At 49.5% G+C, this 25,440-nt stretch overlaps 1 protein-coding gene across 1 annotated transcript in view; it reads right to left on the reverse strand.

Annotated features, from left to right (window-relative positions):
* Positions 1 to 6,087: 6,087 nt before the first annotated feature.
* Positions 6,088 to 25,440, reverse strand: part of LOC113271232 (heparan sulfate glucosamine 3-O-sulfotransferase 3B1) — a 42,117-nt gene continuing 22,764 nt past the window's right edge. Inside the window, exon 2 of the mRNA XM_026521032.4 lies at positions 6,088 to 12,158. Within this exon, the coding sequence (XP_026376817.1) occupies positions 11,540 to 12,158 (619 nt within the window). The 3' untranslated portion in view covers positions 6,088 to 11,539. The remainder of the gene's footprint in view (positions 12,159 to 25,440) is intronic.

Below are 25,440 nucleotides of genomic sequence, written 5' to 3' on the forward strand. Positions count from 1 at the left end.
AGGAGCGGTGACTGCACGAAAAGCAATGTTTCTCGAATATTACATGTGCCAGATGGTATGGCACGTGCTTCACACATGAATTCTCCTTTAATCCTTATAAACCTGTTAGGCCAGTATCATCGATTATAACGTGCTGTTAAGGAATCCAGTTCAGAGAGGGTTAGTGGTTTTCCCAAGGCAATGGAGCCAGTAAGCGGTAGTTCAGAGCTTCAGATCGGGAAGAAACGGGCTGAGCGTATAGGTAGAAAGTGTAAGAACCTCAAGATGGGGGAACTGAGGCAAGAGGGACTTGATGTTCTGAGGCTATGCCTCTCCCCATCCTTGCGAGCCTTCAGGCTCCTCTTCTCCTGTCTCCCCGGGAAACCAATGGTCAGATCCCCAATAAGACATAAGCAAATGGTCATTTGGGCAGAAGACAAAGACCCGAATGGACATTCACATTCAGAATCACCCAAATGGCAGTGTAGGTCTCGGGGGGAACTCATTCCTCATGATTTACATGCATAATCCACAGAAAAGATTACCCATCCCACTGAAAGAGCTTGCCAGATTTCAATGGTTACCAACTAGTTCCTTTAGAGTCACCATGTGCTAATGAGGGTTAACTTAATGACGTCACTGCATTAAACCAAGTCCTCGATCGCCATTTCAAAACACTCACCCCTGGTACCCTGTGTAATACATTGTTTTGATGCTGTGCGGGCACCTGGACCCCTAGGAGCTCAAGAAGGCTCGAACACGCTCAAGATGAGAACGTTCAGCTACTGAGCAAACGCACGGATGTGTGTTTCTATGCATGGAACATTCAGGAAAAATAAACTAAATTGACATACTCTCCAAATAAAATCCTATAAATAATTTAAAAATTATAAATAATTATAAACATTATAAAAACTATAAATAATCGAAAAATTCCTACTAAAAACTCAGTAAAACGAGACAACTTTCCCCAGAGCACCCCCCCCCCAACCCCACGTGGCTAAGATCTTCTCTGACTTCCAACAGCTCAGCCTGCCCTTCCAAGCTCTCAGACCCTTAGGGAGCTCATTCAAACCGACTGTGCCCGTGTTGTGACATTTGGGGAAACGGCCACTGGAAAAGCAGGGGTTAGTCATCCAGCCAGAGCCCTCCCCCAGCCATCTTCCCATCCGGGCCCTCATTGTAATGTCTGCATAACTGCAGCGAGGCACTCCTGGTCCTCAGTTTCCCCGCCAAGCTGCAGCGTTGATAACCACCCAGGTGTTTCATTTAGAAACCTGTTTTCATCCTTGGTGTCTCCTTAAATTCCTCCTCTTGGCTCTCGATGGTTCCCGTTGACTTGCCTCCACCTCCAACCCATTATGCCAGTTCCGTAGCCTTCCGAGCATACACCTTAACGCTCATAGCCAAATAAAATAACTAGAATTTTAACTGCAGGGAAGCCAAGGTCTTGTCTTTCACTTGCTAGGCTCACAGGTCCCTTGTGGTTATCACTTCTCTCTTCTCACACCCTCGCTTCATTCTCAGGGGCAGAGCTGATACTCCAAAGTCTTCCATATCCCGTTGCAAAGGTCCGCAAAGCCCGTAAAGGTTAAGAAAGGCTTTGGGGTTGCACGTTGGAGAGAATTCGAGCACCTCTTGCTAACAACTTAAATGGGGTAACGGACTGTTTTGGGTTGAACTGCATCCCCCCAAAACATAGGCAGAAGTCCTAGCCCCCAGTACCTGTAAATGTGACCTCCTCTGGAAATGGCATTTGCCAATGTAATCGAGTCAAGCTGAGGTCATTAGGGAGGGCCCTTATCCAAGATGGTGGATGTCCTCCCAAGAAGGGGGAGATTTGGAAAGAAAGGGAATTCATACACACACACACACACACACACACACACACACACACACGGAGGAGAATACCATGTGAAGACACCGACACAGGAAACAGAGGCAGAATGGAGTTTTGCTGTCCCAAGCCAAAGAATGCCTGGGGTTTCCAGAAGCTTCCAGAAGTTAAGAAAGGATTCTCCACTGAAGGTTTTGGAGTGGAGCATGGCTCTACACACACCTTTATTTCAGATGTCTGGCCTCCAAAACTGTGAGACAGTCCCTTTCTGTTGCTTCAAGGCACCCAGTTACGGCCGCCATAGGACGCTCCGTACCACACAGGTCTAATCATTCTGCCTCTGCCATAGAAAATCTGCCCATCTCTCCCTGGGGACCTGGCCTCTCTCATGTCTCTGGGGGACACTCTCAGAGCCCACCTGCTCTCTGTCTTTCTCCCTCCAGTTTCTGTCTCCCTAGATGTCTCTCTAGAGCTCATCTCAAAAAATTAAAATCCCTTCATTAATTTTTTCGTTGCCCAAAGAAGCCACCTTTCACATTTCTTTTCAGTAGCTCTTAGCCTCTCCTGTCTCAGCACCTCTCACCCAGACTGAAGCCCAAAGCCTTCCCTTTTTAAAACCCAAAGTCGTTATTGTTTCTTAAACAGTAAGACAAGCTCTTTAAGAAATATTCCATCCTCATTAAAAGCTGGTTTTTAAAATATCACTTCTCCTCCATGTGAAGCTATGTTGTCACTCACCTGTTTAAACTTCTTATCCTCTTACCCTCGGGATATAATCCCAACTCTTTTTTCCTTCCTTCAACAGACAATGAAGCAGCTCTTCGGTACCTCGAAGACCCTTTCCTGATGAGTAAGAAGCCATAGTCTCTGCTGTCGAGAAGACGGCAGACTAGGGCCGAGGACAAGCAAACGCAAGCACGTGCATAGCTACACATCGAAGCAGGTGCTGTGAAGGAACGGGATTGGATTCTCCGAGCTGAAATAAAAGCATACACACCCCCAGATGTCGTGGCTTAAGACCAAAAGCAGTTACAATCTCTCTCTATTTAATTGGTTGACTGGGCTCAGCTGGGTGGTTCTTCTGACCCCACGTGATGTCAATAAAAGCTGCAGTCAGCGGGGGGGGGGGGGGGGGGGGGGGGGGAGAGCTCAAGGAGCTGGAACCGCCAAGATGGCGGGCTAATATGGCTGGCAGTTGAGTCTGGCTGTCTTCTGGGAGCTCGGCTGAGACTGTTGACCAAAATACACACACATGGTCTCTCCGTGGGTTTTGGGCTACTTGTAGCATAGCAGCTGGAGTCCAAGAGGGAGCATCCCAAGAGTGAGTGTTCTAAGAGAGGAGAAGACCAAGGAAGGGCAGTGATCACAGCCCTGTCTGTTGTCTTCGGATGGCTAAGGGGGTCTGAGGCACAGTGCCACGTCATTGTGGGAAAAGGCTATCCAAGGGTGCGAACACCAGCTCGTCTGGTTCACTGGGGTAACCACAGCGAGAGAAGCCCTCCCTCACTAAGGAATGAATTCATGAAGTTAAGGGTGCTGAGATCTGGAAGATGAGTCTAAGCTGGCCAGGCAAGGAATTGGGAGCAAGGCATCCACACAGAGAACTCGGCTTCCCCCCGGAGCAAAAAGAAGACTCTTGTGGTTGGAGCATGGAGAACAGGAGGAGAGGGTCTAAAACGAAGCTCGGTAGGACTTTCTGGGCAAATTAATGAGATTTATCTGAAATATAATAGGAGGCTATCGAAGGGTTTTTAGCAGGAAGGGTACACAGTCCAATTTGAGTTTTAAAAAGATTCCCCAAAGTGTGGCGAGCAGAACAGACCAGGGGGAGCAGGGGGAGGCGTGTGGGAAGCCAGGTGCGAGGCGAGCACAGTAGCCCAGCGAGACAGGAGGGTAGTTGGTGCCAGGGGTGGTGTCACAGGAGACAGGAAGAAGTGAAGGGACTCGGGAGGCTTTCTGATAGTTGCCATGGCAGGACTTGGTGATGGGTCGGATGTGAGGAATGCGAAAGAAAGAGATCCCAAGTGTTCTGGCTTGATCCGGGGAGGAGATGCACTAAAGAGAGCCATGAGTTCAATCTGGGGCATGCTTTTATTTGAGATGCTCATGGAAATATCCAAATAGAGGTATCAGGTAGGTGACCGGAGCTCAAACGCAGCTTGCTGTTAATTTGCCTGCAATACGATTTTGTGCTTATTCCTTCCAGAACCATCCTCTCCTCTCCCCCCACACACTCCATGCTGATCCTTACTGAACGGCCTGCACTGGCCAGCTGGCTGTATTTATTCATGGCTCTCTCTGCCCTCTCCCTAGCACCCTCCATCCATCACCTGGCTACATCTTCTCAGGTATGTGGGTATGACCCTCCCTCTCCTCCACCCCAAATCAGGTTAGGACCTCTTGTCCTGATTTCCCCCAGCCCTTCGTCGTGGCCCTTGTCATATTGCATCCTGGCTGTCTCTGTACACGTCCTTCAACTTCTCCCTGGAATGTGAATTCCTCGAAGCAGGAAGCATGGTGTGTTTAGGGTTGTGTCCCTAGCAGCGGTAAGCACTCCGTAAATATTTATGGAATGAACGAGCCGATCTCTGACTCCAGCCTCTTCTTGCTCTGATTCGGATGGGGTATCATATCCAAAATAAAGGTCTCGGAGCCTCCCTCCCGTCAGATGCCTTCCCTTCTCAAGGAGCTCCAGAGACCTCTGTTGCTTACTGCTTCCAAGGGAGTCTTGGCGTCCTCTATTACGTAACTGTCTTCTCTCGCTAGATATATAAAAGAGAAAGCATGTGGAGCCTAGGTGTTTTGAGGTCAGGATTCTGTAGAGAAATTATAACAGCTTCTATGAAGCACGGCGGGGCGGGGGGACGACTTAAGATGGGGAGATACTGGGGGCTGAAAAGGGAAATGTGAAGGAGCCTCTAATCCCCTCACTCACCTATAGGGGCAGTAGAGAGCATCTTCTATGACTTTTAGGAAACGCAGCACTGGGATCCTTAAGCCCCTTTTAGTTCACACACACAAAAACGAGACTGTTGCGAGGCTGTTGCACGGAGCCAAAGACGCCAAGCTCTCAAATCGGGAACGCAGGCTTTGAGCCCGCAGACACGTTACCACAGCCGACTTTGCCCAACGAGGCTGCTCTATTGTCTTTCACACCTTGTCATCAGAAAAATAGGTGAGAACAGAAAAACGAGATTGGATGCTGCTATTTGGACCTGGAGATTTAGATCCAGGTGTTAGAGCTGGGAACACGATGGCCAGATGGGAGCTCCAGTCTTACATCAGTGGGTTTGGGGGGTCAATTGCGAAGGATAAGAAGGAATCATGACAATTGGAAAGGAAATGCAGGGAATATATTGTTGAAGGTTGAATCTAGAAGGTTAGGTGAAACGGGGGGATTTAAAGGATTTTAGCTCTCCTCTATCAGCCTATCATTCCACTCTCAGGAATGTGTTAGAGATGACAGCATGGGGGCGACCTGAGTAAAACAGGACCCAGCAGAGAGAAGGAAGCCAGGCAGCCGTGGCCACGATTTGAAATGCAGAGGGAGCTACTTTGCAAAAGGAGACCCAGAGTTTTAAGGGGTGACTCTGCTTAGTAATTGCCTTGGTAGATGAAAAGTCTGGTACAGAAGACAATGAGCTTGATTAGAGATCCAAGGGTCTCTGGTTTCAAAATGACAGGAAACGATATGAAGTCTAGGCTCTCATGCGGTGATTCTCCGGGTTTTGCATGAATCAGAATCCACTGGAGAGCTTATGACATCCTGCATTTCTGATTTAGTAGGTCCGAGGCGGGGCCTGAGAATTGGCTATGCCTATCAGGTCCCCAGGGCTGTGGTCCAGAAGCCACACTTTGAAAACCATGGCTCTTAAGCTTGGCTACGTGTTAGGATCACCTGCGGAACTTTTGGGGTTACATTATTTTATTTTGAAATGTCTTCCAGCTTTCCTGAGATATGACAAATAACATCGTGTCAGTTTAAGGTAGGCAACACATCGATTTGATCATCTATAAACCTCCAACTTTTTTCCAGTACAGCCTTAGCTAACACCTCCACCCCTTCCAGTGACTCATTTCTTCTTTGTGGTGAGAACATTTAAGACCTACTCTCAGCGCACCATTGAAACATAGGATACAGTATTATCCATGATAATCACCGTGCTGTACATTACACCCCTAAACTTGCTCATCTTATAACTGGAAGTATGTTCTCTTTGACCAATATTTCCCTATTTCTCCCACCACCTCCCCAACCTGCAGTAACTTACCACTCTCTACTCTCTTGCTTCTCTGAATGTCTCTTTTAGATTCCACAGAGAAGTGAGACCATGCAGTTATTTGCCCAAACTTGAGAACTACTTCTCTAAACTGCTCTCATGTTAACGAGTAGATTTTAGGTCCATTTTATCACCTCTCTGTAGAAAAAGCAGAAAATCGATGGGATGGGTGTAAAGTCAGGTCGGCATTCAAGGCCCACACATGTCACCTAGCAAGCAGCATATTCCTAAGTTTGAAGGAACCGATCTCTATACCATGCTGGCTGTTGAAAACCAAACATTAATGAAGATCTGTTTCCCGTCTGACCCGCTAGTGTCCTCCGCTTGGGTGGGGTGTTTTTTCACAGCTTTCCCAGAATGCTAGGCTGACTTCCAACTCTGGGTCTCTGTGCAAGATGTTTTCTTGGTGTGAATCAGTGTTCTCCAAAATGCAAGAAAATCCAGAGTGCTACCGGAGAGGATTTGGGGGGCGCTCCCATTTTAGGCATTCAAGGCAGGATGTTAATTTGCTAAGCGCTACTCTTTGCCAGGAGTGACCGTTGCCAGGAGCAGCGGGTAAGCCAACGGCAAACCTGGCTTGAGTTAGATGCAGCTAGAAATTGTTAGCATGGATTTGTTTTTATTGTATTTCCTTTTTTTTGATTACCTCCTCTTTATGGCAAGAAATAACGGCTTTTCACCTAAGATTGTCATACAGTCCCTTTCTAAATTAAGTAAAATCAAAGTTTTAGTTCTACAGAATGAATGAAGTCCCAGGGACCACTGTATACTATATTGACTATAGTTAACAACACTATACTGAATAAAAAAATTGCTGAGAAGGTATCTTAGGTGAAATGTTCTTATCACAAAAAAATAAAGATGGCAGGAGGAAACTTTTGGAATGGGTGGATATATTTATGACATTGATAGTGGTTATTTTATGAGTGAACACTACCATGAAATTCGAGTTATATACATTAAATATGTACACTTTTGGTAAGCCAATCATACCTCAATAGAGTGGTTTGAAAAATACGAAGTCAGAACTCTCAGGTTTGAGCCTTCATTGATCAATTTCATGTCAGCTCCTCTAAACCTCAACCAAAGGTATACCAAATTAAAATAAAACTCAATGGAAAATTGAAAAAAAAATTAAGGAAAACACAACAATGAATCAAATGTTTGAGATAGTAAATAATCGGGGCTGCCTGGGTGGCTCAGTCGGTTAAGCGTCTGCCTTCGGCTCAAGTCATGATCCTAGGGTCCCGGGATTGAGTCTTACCTCGGGCTCCCTGCTCAGTGGGGAGCCTGCTTCTCCCTCTCCCTCTGCAGTTCCCCCTGCTTGTGCAGGCTCTCTCCCTATCAAATAAATAACAAAATCCTTAAAAAAAACAGGATAGGAAATAATCATCATACAGAGGGTGTGTCCCATCAAAAGAAACAGAAGGTCTCTTGCTGTGAGCTAAAGATACAGAAACATCGTCTTGTCTAACACTTTTCAACTCTGTCTCGAGGATAAGGCTCCCTATACAACTGTGTATGTGAGAAGGGAACGCTACCATTATCCAAATCGCCCAGCTATCAATGCTCAGCATTGTCACAGTAGGCCCTGCACAGGGCAGCTCCTGCCACCACCCTGGCTGGAGCCTAAAGCACAGAAAGACTTGCACGCGGGGGCCCTGGTGTTCTTGAAGTCCCATGCATGCTCCTCTAAGGGGGCAGGGGCCTTCCCACTGATCGCCTAGCCTTCAGGGTCATTAACAAAAAATTGCCCCGTATATTTGCAGGTTAGTTGCATTTTGAAATCTGCAAGGTGAACCTGCCCTCGGAATGACTCCGTGTGCGTGTGCGCGCATGGGCTCAGTTCCGGACTCAAACAGCACTTCCTTGTCCATCGGCAACACACAATCAAACGTAAGAGCACCCAGAAGTTGGTAAAATAGATTTTATTTGTTCATACAAAGAAATAGTATGAATTACCAGAATTTCTTTTTTCCTAGAAACCTCTTTCTCTGTGTAAAATTACTTTGTGTTATACATAGGACAAAATACTTGTTTTAATTTTTTTGTACATATTGGCTATTCTAACATCCAGGTTATAGAAGACCCATGGCTAGAATTTGCACCGTATTTCAGATTACTGGGCTGAATGAACTCAGTCATAAATTAAGGTTACAAAAGTGGAAAAAAAAAAAATCTAACCACACCTTTCGGTTTAATTGACCATCCTTCTGGAGAAACTGAAAAAGAAAAACGACACGGACGTCTGCGTCAGCGTTTGAGATACACGCTAAGTTATTTCTCGTCTACTGGAACCTTCCATTTTCCTTTGTTATGTAAATATCCTGGCAGGATCTGAAGCCGTTTCTCCAAAGGCCTAAAATGTATCTGTCACTCAAAATGACTTCCGAACAGAATCCCATGAAAGAGACGACGTCTCTTCCTCTGTCATCCAAGTATTTATTATGAAGTCACTATCCCTCAACACCTTTCCAGGTTACCACCTCCTAAGTTACCAGACTACAGCACAAACATCTCAAAGCAAGCATGGGGTAGACAGGGACCATAAAAACCAACCTCCTTTTTTTTTTATTAATCTTTTTAACAAGCAAATGAAACAGGGAGGAATAAAGTACCCCCTCCCCCCCCTCGGTGAATTATCATAACTTTTCCTGTAAACTGGAAAAAACCCAAAGCGTGCATAGGAACAAAGTGCCAAAATGGGAACTGGTGTTTGTCTTCTAGCAGCTATGAACTTGAGTTGGCGGCCTTGGAAGTTGCTAGAACAGGAAGAAACTCAAGGCCGAATTGTACATGTTGCTTAATTTCTGCAGGAGGAAGACACGAGGGCCCGGGCTCTGTAACTATCACGTGACAGGGTGTAACCGGGGGGCAGATCCCACGTCTGGGCGGGTCAGGAACTGTAAGCCATCAGACCCCTACGAAGGGACGCACAGGAAGTTTTCATTTATTTATCTTCTATAGGAAAACGTGCTCTAGTCTGTCCTTGCTAATTATCAACATCTGTTTGGATTCGAGAATTTGACCCAGAATAGAATCTTGACTCACTTCAGCGTTCATGACTCAGTGACCCTCCTTCTATCTGGAGATTTCCTGTTTCAGTTGCAAGGCAGGGGATAAACAACTTAATCAAAACTGTCCAGCTTGGAAAGACGACAGGGACTCGAAGGGGAAGGAAAAACGCGTGCGTGTTTCCCTACGGCCTCGTCGCATACCCTTCCCCACACTTTTTCGGCAATTCTACATCATGGGCCATATCAGGGCACGAAAGCGGCCAGAAGGTGGTCAGGGCAGGGTTCCCTGGAGGTCGTGGATCCTGGCTTTTACTTTAAGTGATGCTACATTGTAACTGAAAAGAGGCATTCTCCGTTTTATTACAAATGAGCTCTCTGACCGGAAAAATGCACGACCCGTTAGCTCCCTTACGCAGATGACTCCACGCCCAAGCAGCAACAAAGGAGAACCATGCTAGGATCATGCCATTCCCCTAAATCCAGGTTCTGTACTACACGTGGGCTCAAACTTGCAGGCGAATACAAACCAATTACCAAGAAGACATCGCTCAAGGACCAGTGACATCGTGATCAGTTTCGAAAGACGAATTATTTCTCTTTTCGTACAAGTTCTCTTGCACTACTGGGCAAGTTATCCCATCCAAGGTACAAAAATGGCTTCATAAATATCACACCCCAACCATGTGGACAATGTGTGTCTTCCCACATAAACCTGGGTGCAATTATTACTCAAATGAAAATCCTTGTCTTTGTAAATATCACACCCCCACCATTTGGACAATGTCTCTTCCCTGTAAGCCCTGGTGCAACTAGAACTCAAATGCAAATTCTTGTCTTCGTAAATATCACAGCCCCACCACTTGGACAATGTGTGTCTTCCCACATAAGCCTTAATGCAATTATTACTCAAATGAAAATTCTTATCTTTGTAAATATCACACCCCAACCACTTGGACAATGTGTCTCTTCCCACCTAAGCCTTGGTGCAACTATAACTCAAAATTCTTTTACGGGAGAAGCATTCTGGTTTAGAAAACAGGATAAAGTGAACATGTTCATTCTGTGATTTTGCTATATGGTGACCTCGACTGCCACAAGCTGGCTGTCAAAAATCATCTCCAACTGCTCTCTCAACGGAGAGGGACTGGGACAGCATGCTGCATCAAGGTCACATGCTGGTGACCCTTCTGCTGGGACCTAGCTCAAACAACTGTCAGGCTTGGGGGTTACCAGGGAACAACTTTCTTTCCCCAGCCCGTCTGTGCAAGAGCCACTCTTGGTGCTCGCGGTCTGGCTGTTTGGCTACAGACCGTGTTGTCAATCTGTGATGAGCTAGGAATTCCAAGGAGGCAAGTTCCAGACATCAAGAGGGGGGCCAGGGACTCGCTGCTTCTGCCAAGGCCGCCTGTCCTTCTGGTGCTGTTTGTCTTTTGTCCCCACTGGGGTGGTCCGTCTGCTACTGGGATGTGCCCCACGTGGGCTGGCTCGGCACCCAGCAGCACCTTAGGGGGATCTGATGGCGTGGAATGCACCTGACCCCTCTGGGTCTTGACACTCGGTACCCGTGGGTTTGTGCCGATGGTTCTGCTAGCCTAGGGGATTCTTTGGTGTGTCAGAGCAGAACTGTCTGCCTGGAGGACCGAACACGGGGCACTTGTGCAAACGAGAGGTTGTCTTTAGTTCTAACGCAGCACCCCAGCATCTCACGCACGTGACCTGGGAAAGAGGGGCTGTAACATCTGCAAACGCTTCAAGCTGCTTCACGAACCAGGGACGGGGGCAGAAGAGGACGCAGGACCATCTTTCGAAATCATACGAAGTAAACAGACCCTGGGACGCAGACCCCAGAGCGGAGACGCGCGTCCCTGAAAAGGTAGTGACTCCCCCATGAAAGGAGCAGACCTGGGGGGAAAAGCCTAGCGCTGCGGTCTGGCATCTACAATCTTGGACATGTCGACACCCGGGCAGGAGGCTGCTACGTGAGACGTGACCTTGAGGGAGCCGCCCAGCAGGGGCAGCTGGGCTGCTCCGAGGAGGTACGGGGGCAGGGACGGACACACGGAAGCTGGACGACAAGGCCCAAGACACAGGGAGATGGCAAGTGAATTCAGACAGCGATTGAAGGCTGCGGTACCCGTAACAACAAAAATCTCAAGTTGTGCTTTTCTTCTTTTTAAATAGAATGGGTGGGGGTCGGGACACACGGAAGCACCATCCATGGTGAGGAAAAGAAAAGAGGAAACACTTTGGAATGTTAACAGATTACGAAGCTAACTCTCTCAAGAGTGTGGCCAGGCAGCTTAGTGAGTTACTTGCTGATGAATTAAAAATAAATTATTATAAAATAGATTTCTGTACATTTTACATACATATACGCTCTCTCGATACATAAACCAAGGGGCAAGTCACACGGCCCCGGGGTCCCGTCAATCCCAGCCGAAGTCCCGGCCGGTCATCTGGTAGAACTTCAGGTTGAACGGCCGGTAGAACTCGCGCAGCTTACGCACCACATCGCGGTCGATCTCGGGGTGGGTCCTGCCCTTGGTCTTGCCCAGGCAGTGGGGCTTGCTGCTGCCCTCGGCCTTCTTGAGGCAGGGGAAGCCCTTGGTCTTGTTGAAGTAGAAGTGCTTGTCGGTGATGACCCTCTTGAGGCCCAGGAAGTCCTGCACGCGGCCCAGCTCGCCGGCCGGGTCGCGGATGAGCCGCTCGCCGCTCACGAAGAGCATCTGGCCGATGGGGAAGTGGCGCAGCCAGTGCTCCAGGTGCTTGGCGTAGATGCCGATCTGGATGGCGCTCCACGACGTGTCGATGAGGCCCGTCGTGCGGTTCCTGAACGTCAGGCTCTCGAAGGTGGGGATGTCGGGCCGCTTGGACAGCGTCTGCGTGTAGTCCGAGATGGCGCGCGTCACCGGGTCCCGCACCACCACGATGAGCTTGGTGTCCTTGGACATGGCCGAGATGCGCGCGGGCGCTTCGCGGGTGACGAAGTAGCTGGGCGTCTTCTCCATGGTGATCTGCCCCTCCAGGGTCCTCGGCATCAGGTCCCTGAGGAGAGCAAGCACAGCAAACTTGGCTCAGAAGGGGGGCACCTCTCTGGCTCCCCCTAATGACGGGGAACGGTGCTAGAAACGTGAAAGCGCGTAAAAGGCATTTCAGAGCTGAAAGGTGCTTTAACGTCCCGTCGGAAGCTTGGAGGCCAGATACTCTCTGCGTGAAACAGGAATTTCTCTAAATCCTCTCGTGGGTGCCACCTCTCCCTTATTTTTCCCGGGTATCCAGCATTTAGACCCCCCCACCCCCCACCCAAATACCCGATGGCAGAACACAAAGGCACTTGACCTCTGGATTTGTGTCATTCCTCAACAGCAGCACCCGGGGCTCCCGGAGATTTTGCTGCCCAGGAGTCCTCGCTAGCCTGCCAGCAAGCCCGGGCCCGCGTGCACTGGGAACGGCAAGGAAAATGTCCCCCCTGTCCCCCCGACCCGGCCACGCGGCACCGGCCTCAGCACAGCGACCTCTGACAAACTGCCTTTACCACGAAAAGCACCCCCAAAGGCCACCAAAACCAGGTGAAATCACACGGAAGCATAAACTGATACAAACGCGCCAAGAAGAAATCCCCAAGACCCAATTCTAGAAGCTTCCAAAAATACTTTAGATTCCATTAAAAAACAAACAAAAAAAAGACTATGATCTCTACCACTGCATTCAGTCAAGCCAACGTAGGGAGACAACACCGTTAGGACCGACAGGAGATGCGGGCCACGATCCCCGCGCCAGAAAGCCGTTTTGTGGCGGCAGTGAGCACGGACAGCAACACAAACGGACGGTGGACGGTGGTGTCTTATTTGCTCTCTGAACCTGAGCCCTCTGCCACGCGAAATGGGAAGAGCGTCTGCTACTTCATTCAGTGGCTATGCGGTTTGTAAAGCCAGAGCCGTTTAGCTAACAGCTAAGGGACGCGGCCTCAGACATGGACCGCCTGGGTTCAAATCCCAGGTCTGCTGCATACAAGCTGTGTTACCTTGAGTACTTTTCTTAACTTCTCTGGCCTTCTCTTCCTCATCTGTAAAAACGAAAGGGATAGTACCTCCATCGTGGAAGTGTAATGAGGAGTAAAGCAATCAATGATCACGCTACGCCCGCAACACACCTGACACACGGTCTGTAATTGACATTTACTAACTACGCTAGTCCGATGACTGTTATCGGCATTACGGCGTTCGATCGCAGTTTATGGCACCTGGTAGGACAAAGTGGGGCACCTGTGTGTGCATGAAGAGGAAAGGAGTTGGGTTAACGAGCTGGGGACCAAGTTTCCGTTACGGACGCACAAATCTTCCATTAGCTACGGGACAGCGATTTCCGACTGCTTCCTATATGGGTCTGGGAATTTGAAAGAAGACAATTTCCACATCGTTTCTGACCAAAATATTTACCTCTTGGTAGGACATCCTCAACTTCCAGCTTCAAGCCACCCCTAATCTACTGGGACCACAACTCCTCTCCTGAGCACGTTTATGGAAATGATGATATGATGTTCCATCGCTCGAGCCAGAAAGGGGCCACACGCTGGGAGAGCTCCCTCTTCACAGCAAGTGACCGAAAGAACGGTTTTTCCCTTAAGGAAGACGGCCTCGCAGCGCCAGAGCCATCCCTGGCTTACGCTAAAGCTGGATTGACCCACTTTGCCCATTAACCACTTAGGTGAATGGAGCAGTCTCATTGGGCTAATGTGAGCCAGGATTAAACAGAGTTCCTGGCTCTCAACCGATTTTGCATTTCACCCAGAAGCAGGGCCACTCTGCTAAAGTCCCAAGGGTTTTTTTTTTTTTTTTCCTGCGTTAAGCCATCTGCCACCACAGTCTCCAGGAGACGAATATTCAGAATCAAAGTGCTACCATCAAGACTAAAAGAAATCCAACCCCCAAGTTCTCCGTGGCCCCTGCAAGGGGGTAAGGTGAGGGGTCTGTCCTTAGAGAGTCTGACCCAGCATGGGCTTTGAGGTCAGGCTGCTAGGTTCGACTCAGCATCTCCACTGATTGACTGATTGTGCTGGCCTCTAGGGGCTCTTCACAGCAGGCACTGGGCTCAGGGAGAGCCAACGGCTCCCCAGCACACCCCCGTGGGTCCACTCGGTGGGGAACACGGCCTGGAAACTGTGTGGAGAGCCCCTGGCACCGAACCTTCTGGTTCCCTTTTACCCCCTTTGGCTGCTCTTGCTTCCCCGGCCCCCAGGGTCCTGGAGCAAAGCCTTTCCCATTCTCTTCCTGGGCCCCTTTACCAGCGCGGTCTCCTGCCCCAATACCGAAAACCTCTCTGGGCACAAGGGGTCCCGAGAAGAAAGGATCAGGACATGGCCAAGGGCAAGAGCCCTCCTGCGGGCCCTGCATGCCCCTCCCGGCAGCCCCAGCGGCCCACCCAGCCCCAGGCTGCGGCTTCACTGAGCCGCTCGTTGGGAAAGCCAGTTTCTCAAACTGAATCTCACAGCTAATCATTTTACAGCGCTTGGGAGCTCGCAGAGAAACTTCCACGTGCATTATCTGATTTGATCCTCACCACGAGCCTTTGAGGCAGGTCTTGCAACCCCCCAACGGACCAATGAAGAAACAGGCCGAAGGGGAGAGGGCGGCTGGCTCGGGCACAGGTCCCCGGCCTGCAGGTGGACGGCTGGGACAGACAGTCAGTCCCCTTGAGGCCTCCCCTTCCTCTCGTCGCGGCCGCCTCCCTCAACCTCCCGTTTCTGCTTAAGATGAGAAGAGCTCACAGAGCTAGACACCTGCCCTCTCTTTAAATAGACACCTGTATTTTTTTCTCTCTCTTATAGATTAGGATCTTAATAATAGGTATTTCAGTGCAGAATCAGAAGACTGAGAGCATCATTGTTCAAATATGAGTCAGATTTCAAAACAATACACCTCTTAGGTTCACATTCTCCGGCAGTTAGCTGCATTAAATGGGGCATACGAGCGCTGGTGGGAAGAGCGCTTCCCCTCCAGTGGCTCCGGGCCCCGGACCCCTCCTTCCCTCTTCACCAGGTGGGCAGGAAGGGTAGGATACCTCTTCAACACCTAGCCCATGTCACCATCGAGTGCTTGCGACACCAATGGGGCTGGAGAGGCAAGTCTGAAGAAGACATAGGCTTATACCCATGAGAACTGCCCTTAGGACAAGCCTCTGAGGACCTGACCAGACAGGATCCCCCACGACAGAAAGCAGAAAGGATCCCACTTCTTTAGTGACACTGAAATGGGTAAGACAGGCGTGTCACCCCATTAAAACCTGAGACCCGGGTGGGTCTGGAGGGGTATCACAGGCTTTCAGCCTGTCGGCGGATATTCACAAGGAAGCCGTGTGCCACCTTCTGGGGCGGCTGGTTTCATCCTGGTGGCATATTAGGCTCACCTAGAATGTTCTGCACTCCACGCCTGGGCCCTATCGCAGACCCCTGGAATCAGGCCCTCGGTGCATGGGGCCCCCACGCGGCAATCGTTTAGATGGTTTCCATGTGCAGCCAGGATCGGAAATCATTACTCAGTGGAACCCATCACGCACCTGTCACTTACTCTACTGATAACCGTGTGTATCTCAGCGGGAAGACACTGTGTGGGTAGAGAGAGGGCCCCGTGGTCAAAAAACATTTTTTTCCCCCACAAAACAATACTGTCAACCAAACGAAGTTTTTCCGAGGATCCAAGACTTATTTGTGTCAAAGGCTTAGAGTGAAGGCTCCAGCTCCTCCTCCCTCCGCTGAAGGCAGACCAGGTCCCAGAGCAAGTGAGGGTTCCCCCTGACAGCTTACACGCTGCAGAGAACACAGCCATCACAACACAGAAAACACGGTCCGGTTTAATGCAGAGAGGAGAGGATGTTTGCTGCCCTAAACACGTGTGTGCACACAGAAATACACACACACGCACACATACACACACACACACAGAGTTAGTTTGCAAACGCGAATCAGGCTGCCCGTGGAACAAAATGAGGCGAACTGAAGGAACCGGAAGAAAAGAGGCCAGATCAGCATCAGCAAGTCAGAGAGCATCAACGTAAAGAGAAGACAGGAAAACAAACAGGTGAAGAACAGCACAGCTCACTGGATGATCTGACTGCCGCTTGTGCCAAAGTCCGTGGCTCCAAATGAACTAGAGTTCTCTTCTTGTCTCAAAAAAAAAAAAAAAAAAACACCAGCAAAAAACAACAACAACAAAAAACCAACAACGACAACAAAAACAACAAAACCAAAAAACCCATGAAACCAAGATGGATTCATGTCAGAAATACCGCTGGGCTCTTTCTGGCCCGTCTCATCCTGAGGCAGGGCGGGTAAGGAGAGCGATGGGCCAGAATCAGGTTTGAGGATCTAGAATCTCCAGCGCCAGGACCACAGCTAACCTCTCTGCCTGCGCCTTCGCCAGCCCCTGGAGGAGGGGAGCCACCACCTGCCGCGTCACCTTCCCCCTGGGGCTTGGCGGTCTCGGGGCTTCGGAGAAGCACAAAGTTCACAAATGAACATCCCCAGGTCCCGGCCTGGCTGTCCTGTGTCCCTGCTAAAAGCCAACCATGAAAAACAAATCTCCAGGCCTCAACGAGCAGGAAATGGGGCTGAGCCAGTTAAGTCCTTTTTAAAAAGCCCGACAAGTCTGATGTTCTCCAGCAGCCAACGTGACCCTCATTCGCCTGCCCTGCTTCTTTCTCTCCTCGGCGGACACCCCTGCTCCCGTGGACCCGCCACTGAACTTGTTTGAACTGGCAAATGGCACAACAATAAAAAGGCAGATTACTGGAATGGGTGTAACCTCCGTAGAGCCCAGCAGATGCCGGTGAATGCATTTGAGAAAGGAGACAAAGCTGCGAGCCGCAGTGTGCTGGGGAGATCCGAGAAAACCAGAAAACCGGGGAGAGCCCAGAACATTTGGCCTGCCCCTTTCGCCTTCCCCGCCGGGAGGAAGACGATGACGTCCTTGCTTGGTTGCAGAAATACCCCACGTTTCCTGCACTCCGACAAAGATATTTTTTTCCTTCTTTTTAAAAAATTTTTTAACTTGCATATGATAAATCATCACCTTTGGTGTCCGCTCTGTGCATTCTGACGTATGCCCAGTGTCGGGTAACCGTCCCCACTCCCAAATCTGTCCTCGAGAGGCCCTTTGCCAACAATGACCTTGGGGCCAGCTAAATCCACAGGACAAGCCCTCTTACAAAAGGCCACAGGATGCCCAAAACCTTGTTCTGATGCTGGTTTCAGGAAAACACTGAAATCAGAAAATGGTCAACAGGGACTTAGCTATTTGGACATCAGAGATATATTGTCACTTAAAAAAAAAAAATTGTTTCCATGAAGGTCTCTGTTACGGTTTTGGCTTGTGGCCCCCCAGCCATACCCCCGACTTTCTGGGCCTCAGCCTGTGGTCTAGAAAGTTAGTGGAGCCGAGGAGGTAGCTGTGCTCTGCTCATCGGGATAAACTCCTCTGATGACCAACCGTTCCGGGGGCCACAGGCCAGGGATCTGACTTTAGCTTTCCCTCAAGGAAGCCCGAGCCCAGCCTCTGAGAATTCAACACACAAAAGCGAAACAAACAGAGCAATCTTTACAAACAGAAGCATCGAGAATTCTAGAAAGGGTATGTCCCCTACGCCAAAAAAATAAAAATAAAAAATAAAATACAGCCACTCTGGAAAACAGTGTGCAGGTCCCTAAAAAAGTTAAGAATTGAGCTACCCTATGACCCAGCCATTGCACTACTGGGTGTTTACCCCAAAGATACAGACGTAGTGAAGAGAAGGGCCATATGCACCCCAATGTTCATAGCAGCATTGTCCACAATAGCCAAATCGTGGAAGGAACCGAGATGCCCTTCAACAGATGACTGGATTAAGAAGTTGTGGTCCATGTATACAATGGAATATTACTCAGCTATCAGAAAGAACGAGTTCTCAACATTTGCTGCAACATGGACGGCACTGGAGAAGATAATGCTAAGTGAAATAAGTCAAGCAGAGAAAGACAATTATCATATGATTTCTCTCATCTATGGAACATAAGACCTAGGAAGATCGGTAGGGGAAGAAAGGGATAAAGAAAGGGGGGTAGGGGCGCCTGGGTGGCACAGCGGTTGAGCGTCTGCCTTCGGCTCAGGGCGTGATCCCGGCGTTCTGGGATCGAGCCCCACATCGGGCTCCTCCGCTATGAGCCTGCTTCTTCCTCTCCCACTCCCCCTGCTTGTGTTCCCTCTCTCGCTGGCTGTCTCTATCTCTGTCTAATAAATAAATAAAATCTTTAAAAAAAAAAAAAGAAGGGGGGTAATCAGAAGGGGGAATGAAGCATGAGAGACTACGGACTCTGAGAAACAAACTGAGGGCCTCAGAGGGGAGGGGGTGGGGGAATGGGATAGACTGGTGATGGGTAGTAAGGAGGGCACGTATTGCATGGTGCACTGGGTGTTATACGCAACTAATGAATCATCGAACTTTACATCGGAAACCGGGGATGTACTGTATGGTGACTAACATAATAAAAAAACATTAAAATTTAAAAAAATAATAAAATAAAATAAAAATAAACCACCTCCTTCCTAATACGTGCACAGTCCCACATCTGTCTAGGAAACAAGGACATCGCCTTCACAAGGTAAAAGCAAGTCGAATGCCACCTGATAAACCCACAAGCACCAGCTAAACTCAGAGACACTGGGATCGCAGAGATCAGGGGAGAGGAGAGAGGAACAGATGGGGAGCAAGGAAGGTTTTCGGCGCAGTGAAAATTGTCTGCGTGACACCATCATGTTGGCCACGTGGCATTATTGGTTTGTCCAAGCCCATGGAAGGCACGCACCGAGAGGGGACCAGCAGACCTTGACCTGGCCAGGCGGGTTCATCAGTCGTAGCAAATGTCCCTCTTTGGTGGGCAATGTGGACAGCGGGGTACACTTGCACTTGGGGGGACAGGGTGTCTGTGGGCAATCTCAGCACCTTCCCCTCAGTTTCGCCATGAAATCTAAAACTGGTCTCGGAGTGAGGGAGCCAGACTGGCGAGGGCGGCTGGAGGCTCAGGCCAAGGTGAGTGCCTCAGTCTCCCCATCACAGGGAGGCCAACTTGAAGGGGCAGCAGGAAGGGCAGCGGGGGTGGGGTGGGGTGGGGGGAGCATGCTTCCAAGCTTCCAGACAGTTCTGGAAGTGAAAGTCGCTGGCAGGTTGTGGGGAGGGGGTGCCCGAGGTGTCAGGGGGGCACTTGGTACCCCAGGCCAAAGTGGTATTAAAGCATTTTCAAGAGAAAACCCAGGGGCAAGAGAATGAGCAGGCCGCAGGGTCGTCACGGCCCTAATCACAGGCGTCTGTGTGGTAACAAGGGTGGGGCGAAGCTCCTCTTACCTTCTCCAAAGGCCTGTCTACCAGCCCTAAATATCGGGGCACCCCAAAAATCTCCCCCGTGTCTTTCTACCTTGTGACCCTATAAATCACAGTGCATCTCTGGGGTCAAACCCACAGGAGCTGCAGCCGACCCCTCCCCTTTCCTCTCCTACAGAGAGACCAGGCACACGGGGACAAGGAAGGAGCTTCTGGAAACCCTGACTGTGGACGACGCTGGAGAAGGCCGAGTAACTGAAACCGTGTGGGTTGTCACTCTGGAAAGTTGCTTCTTTAAAGCCGCTGGCTTCCCCGGGGGAGGCAGGAGGAGGGGTGGGAGCAAGATGTGTATCAGCTCGGGGGCCCCTCCTTATCTGGAACCTTCTTCCTCTCCTAGGAAGGCTCAAAGCCCACCCGTTCAGAGCTCCCCTTCAAAGAGCCGCATCTCCATAAATAATTATCTCCATTTGGGGGAGAGGTTTGCATATCAAAGAACTCCTTGGGGAGGGTTTAAAAATAATTTAAAAATGAAATTGTAAATAGTCTGCTGTTCTCAGTGTCTCTCCTCTCCGAAGCTGGACCTGTGGGGGCTGCCGGAAGTGATGTCATTATTCATTATAAAGTTTACTGGCCCTTTTCCCCTTCCTTTTATTATTATTCTTTTTAAGGTAATGGGTAGAAAAGAAGAAAACCTAACAAAGGCTGATGACTCGCCTAGACCCCCTCCTCTTCCAACCCTCGCCTCTCCTTTCTCCACCCCCAGCCCCCAACCCCCACTGCAAGGATTTGGCCTCTATTGTCCTAGAATTTCAATACTGCTCAGAAAATGAAAAGCCCCTGAATGCCATAAGGGGGTGGGGCGCAAAAGAGAATCTCGCTCCTCGGGGTCAACTCAAGATGCCTTTATTTTGGCAGAATCCTCTGTTATGGACCCTGCTTCACAAAGGCCCGAGTTCCTGTTCCTGGAAGGGGCTGAAGGGGGGGGTGTGGGGGGAGGAGGGAGGGTTTCAATTAAAAGCTAATAGCCTTTTGTGATGAGCTCTCTGGGGCCTTGCCCGGGTTTATTGGACCTCACTGTGGGCTGGGACCAATCCTGAGAAATCCGAGTCATCTGTGTCCCATTTCCCGGAAACAAACAAACAAACAATTTCTGATCGTTGGAAAGAAAGAAAAAGAGGGTCTTCTGGGAAGCAGAGTTTTTAGCAAGTAAATTCAGCCCTGTCTTGGGGCGGAGCAGAGGACCCAGAAAGGAGGAGAGCGGGACACCCGAATCCAAAAGCACGAAACCCGGGGTTTGGTCTCCGATCAGCGCTGGCCTCCGCTGCTTTTCCCTGGGGCAGGAACCCAGGAAACCAGCGCCAGCCTGGGGCAGTGGTGCTCACTCGCTCCTGTAAATCCTCTCCCAGCTCCCTGCCTCACCCAAGAAAAGCCGCCTTCCCGGTGCCCTTGGTAACTTGAGGCCAAAGTTTGTAAACAGGACTCCACCCAGGAGCTTCTGAAGCCCTCCCACTGCCTGCGGGTGGACCGAGATCCGAGGAAAATCAGTACCCCCTACGGGGAAGCTGGGAGAGAACCCACAGGGCCAGGGGAGGGGGCTTTCTGGTGCTCGGTGAAAGCCCAGAGGACAGGCGCACCTGACACTCTGGGTCTGGTCCCCACCCTGCCCCTGACAGGAGCCCGAGGCCTTGCACTGGCACTCAAAGCTTTGGGCTCGGTGTCCCTGTATATGCAAGTGAATGAGCTGGTTTAAAAGGATGTTCTTTGGCTTAACATTCTAAAAGGTGACCCTTACGCTATCCAGCTCTCCCGCACCACCCCTATTCCACCTCCTCCTTCAGCCAGCAGGGGTAAAGCAGAACCTCTGCGAACAGCTTCATGATTTGTAATATGCAGAAACTGCGCACCTCAGGGGCTCCCGTATAGACCAAGCCCTAGGGCGGAATTCAGACAGAGGACAATGTTAAACATGCCCTAAGTCTATGTACCCACTTGTTACATAGCCTGGTAAGAGTAGAAAGAAAAATAGGGTTCAAGGGCAGGCTGTGTGGTCTTAGGCAAGTTGCCCAACATCTCTGAGCTGTCTTCCCTCATCTGTAAAATGGAAATATTTGTCCTGCCTCGTTTTCAAAAAAACCCAAAAAAAACACAACACAATTCAAATGTAGTTTGCAGGTGAGTAACCCCTTAAAAGCAGCAAAACCCTACCCAAGGGTTAAGGTGGAATGAACCTCACCCATATCTCTTCCTATTATCTCCTTCAGCAAATCGCCCTAGATACTAGGGGTGTTTCTAGGGAAATACTGCTAAAGAAACAGAAACACCAAACTGGTTCTCAAATTCAAAAGCTTTATGTAAAAAAGCAAGTATTTGAGGGGCGCCTGACAGGCTCCCTGGGTGGAGCACGTGACTCTTGATCTCGGCGTTGTGAGATGAAGCCCCACGTTGGATGTAGAGATGACTTAAAAATAAAATCTTTGGGGGGCGCCTGGGTGGTGCAGTCGTTAAGCGTCTGCCTTCGGCTCAGGGCATGATCCCAGCGTTCTGGGATCGAGCCCCACATCAGGCTCCTCTGCTGGGAGCCTGCTTCTTCCTCTCCCACTCCCCCTGCTTGTGTTCCCTCTCTCGCTGGCTGTCTCTCTCTCTCTCAAATAAATAAATAAAATCAAAAAAATAAAATAAAATAAAATAAAATCTTTGGAACATTACATCAAAAACTAAGGATATACTGTATGGTGACTAACAACATAATAAAAAATTATTATTAAAAATAAATAAATAAATAAAATCTTTAAAACAAACAAACAAACGAACAAGTATCTATCTGGAGTCTTGGCTTCCGTTAATTCTTCACTTCCGCTACGAAGGATCTCATATTCGGACCTTCCTTCTTAGTCCCCTGGTAGGACGTGGGAGACAAAGGAAAACTGAGGGCTCCTTCTTGGGTTGACTTCCCCGAATGAATGCGATGATCCAAGCCAAAGAAGGATGGGAAACGAGGCGGACTTTAAAAGGAAGACAACTGAGGTGGGAGGATTCCTTCTCTCTCTTTTTTAGAGAGGTTTACAAGGAGCAGCGAAAGAGCCACAGTCTAGGGGCGGGGGTCCGTCTGAGGCCGATGTAAAGAAACCACCCAACTGGCTGAAACCAGATCTACGTGGTCAAGACCTGATGTCATCAGCTGTAGAGCGGCCAGTAGGGTTTGGGACCAGAGAAATCCCAGTAACTCTTGACTTGACGGAAGTCCAAGACGAGGGCTCCATCCCGTTCTCTGCTTCCCCTCCACTCAACAAACAGAACCCCGTTTTATGGTGATCAACTGCAAACAGTCTAAAGTAAATGAGGTCTATAAAAATCCGGAGACGTAAGTTTAAGTGAAGCTACACGAAAGGGAAATGAGTACAAATAAACGTCCCTTATCACAGGCTTTAAATAGCTCAAGAACCTTTTAGAGAAGAAAAGGAGGAGTTTCCCCCCAGAGACAACATCCAAGGGGGTCTCTGCACTTAGAGAAACTGCTGACAAAGGAAAAAAATGCTGATTCTTAACTTACACTTCTTAGCATCACCAGTACTTACTTCTTCCTGGTTGGTTTGACCCAGGGCTTAAGGCTCATAGAAAGGGGTCTCAAGGACGTCAGTGGCACGGCATTGCCAAGGGAAACGCCAAGGACGCCCACCCAAGTCCCCTGACCCCACCCGTTTGGGGATTCTCAGCTCAGGAAGTAATGGAAGTTCACGAGTCGTTTCCAGCAGGAGAAAAGTCCAACCTCCTCAAATTCTCAGCCATTCGTTGTCATGGTCAACCTTGTTTTTGTGTGTGCGTTTCATGGCCAAAGACAGGAGAGACGGAATGTGCTGGAGGTTGAAGCTACGTCCCCATAAGCGTGTCCCATCATGATTTTTTACCTTCCATGAGAACTTTCTGGCAGACCATCCGGCCTGACTGGTGAGTCTTAAAATTTCCCGCGATGCCGTACTTTAGACAAAGCGTTCTCTCCCCCGACCCTGCGAGGCCCACAAGGGAACCAAACGTGGGCAAGCAGATCAAATAACGAAACGGCTGGTGACAGCCCTGCTAGGAATCACCAGGGAGATGAGCCTTTCAGCCTGCGTTAGCCTGAGCGGAAAACTAACCCCGTGACTATTTCTAAGCCTCATGGCGATTTCTAAGAACAAAACCTTTGGTGGACTCTTACTGCCCTCCGTGTTTTGTTTGTGTCTGTTTGGGCCGTGGGTGTTCGAGATTTTTATCTTCAAAAGAAAACACAGGACCAACAGCAAAACACGGGGCATAGGAAGCACTTGAGAGTAATGTGCCCCATGAACACCTTCGTGAATGAATGGGAGGAAATGAGCCAGCAAGGCCGGACGCCAAATGACTGTGGAGGCCACAGAGCAAATATGCAAAGACAACTGGGAGTAACGTGGACTAACACATTAGCACCGTACGGGCCAGATTCGAAGATGGTGGTGATCTCCGTATCCCGACGCCCCAGGTTAATTCTAGAGCAACACAGATGTATTATCCCACGCACGACATTAAGTGACACAATTATACGAAGAGGCCATAGACACGAGGAAGGTCTTGAACTTGAATGCCCAGAGATAGGCGAGATACTGATCGTGGATGATCAAGGAATCCGTGATACGGTGGGGATGTAGCATTTGTGGGGAGGATTCTTGCCCTCCAGGGGTGGACTGTGTATTTGGAGAGAAATTTACCAATGCACAGGATGTGTAATGACAGATATTTGGCTCAAAGTGAGAAATGGGGAAAAGAATCACCCAGAAGGTGTGTCCTTTGGGACAACTGAAGCTTCCTTGAGCAAATCCCATGGGTAGGTGGAAGTGAAGAAGTCAAAAAGAAAAGATAGCTAAGTTTAGGAACCTAAGACAGAGATCGGGTCATTTCGCCTGGACTGAAGTTTTTTTTTTTTTTTTTTTTTGAGGAATAGTGAAAAATCAGGTTAGAAAGACTAGAAAATGGGCTGGCTGCCCCTTATCCACACTACCCAGCCCTCCACCCAGTGCGTCCCCAGACAGCCTTCCAAACGCCAAAGCCAGCAACCTTCACAGCCTCTCAGGATGGGAAGCATGACGTCCTAACTCCCTGGCAGGGCATGGGCCCCTCCCCGAGTGTACCCCATGTTCCCCGCACCTTCCTTTCTCACCCCTCCCCCAACTCCGCGTCACCCCAGCTGTGGGCAGGCACCTGCACTTCCTCAAACGGGTCATGAACTTTCTTGCTGCCACCTCCCCCCATGGACTTCCCTCCTAGAATATTCTTCCCAGTCCTCCTCCTCCTAAAAAAGATTTCTATGACACACACCCCTTCCCCATTGTGGGTTAGCCATCCTTGCTCCCTTCTCGTGACCACCACGCTCCCAACACGCTCCTGCAAATCCACGCGTGTGCACACACGCACAGAGAGCGCACGACCTTTACCCAGCTGCTGTTACAGGGCTCGAGGGGGCTGAGAACTGGACTGCGCCTTGTTTTCACGGTGGCAACACCAAGTGGCTGTTGGATGAACGAAGGGTAAGTGGGTAAGTAAATAAATGCTAGACAGACGTTGCTGGATTTGACCTGAGGCAATGAAAAGCCACGTCAAGTGTAGGAGGCAAGTGGCACGAAGATATATTAGGAGCGCGGCGGACCGTGCTTCCAACAGCACAGATTATGCAGATTCCGGCTCTGTGAGCCTCGTGAAGACTGACAGAAGAAAACGTAAAGAAATTCAGAATGAGGGGCGCCTGGGTAGCGCAGTCGTTAAGCGTCTGCCTTCGGCTCAGGTCGTGATCCCAGCGTTCTGGGATCGAGCCCCACATCAGGCTCCTCCACTGGGGGCCTGCTTCTTCCTCTCCCACTCCCCCTGCCTGTGTTCCCTCTCTCGCTAGCTGTCTCTCTGTCACATAAATAAATAAAATCTTTAAAAAAAAAAAAAAAAGAAATTCAGAATGAGCAAAAAACAAGACTACCAG

The sequence above is a fragment of the Ursus arctos genome, unplaced genomic scaffold (assembly GCF_023065955.2).
Source record: "Ursus arctos isolate Adak ecotype North America unplaced genomic scaffold, UrsArc2.0 scaffold_14, whole genome shotgun sequence".
Classification (NCBI taxonomy): domain Eukaryota; kingdom Metazoa; phylum Chordata; class Mammalia; order Carnivora; family Ursidae; genus Ursus; species Ursus arctos.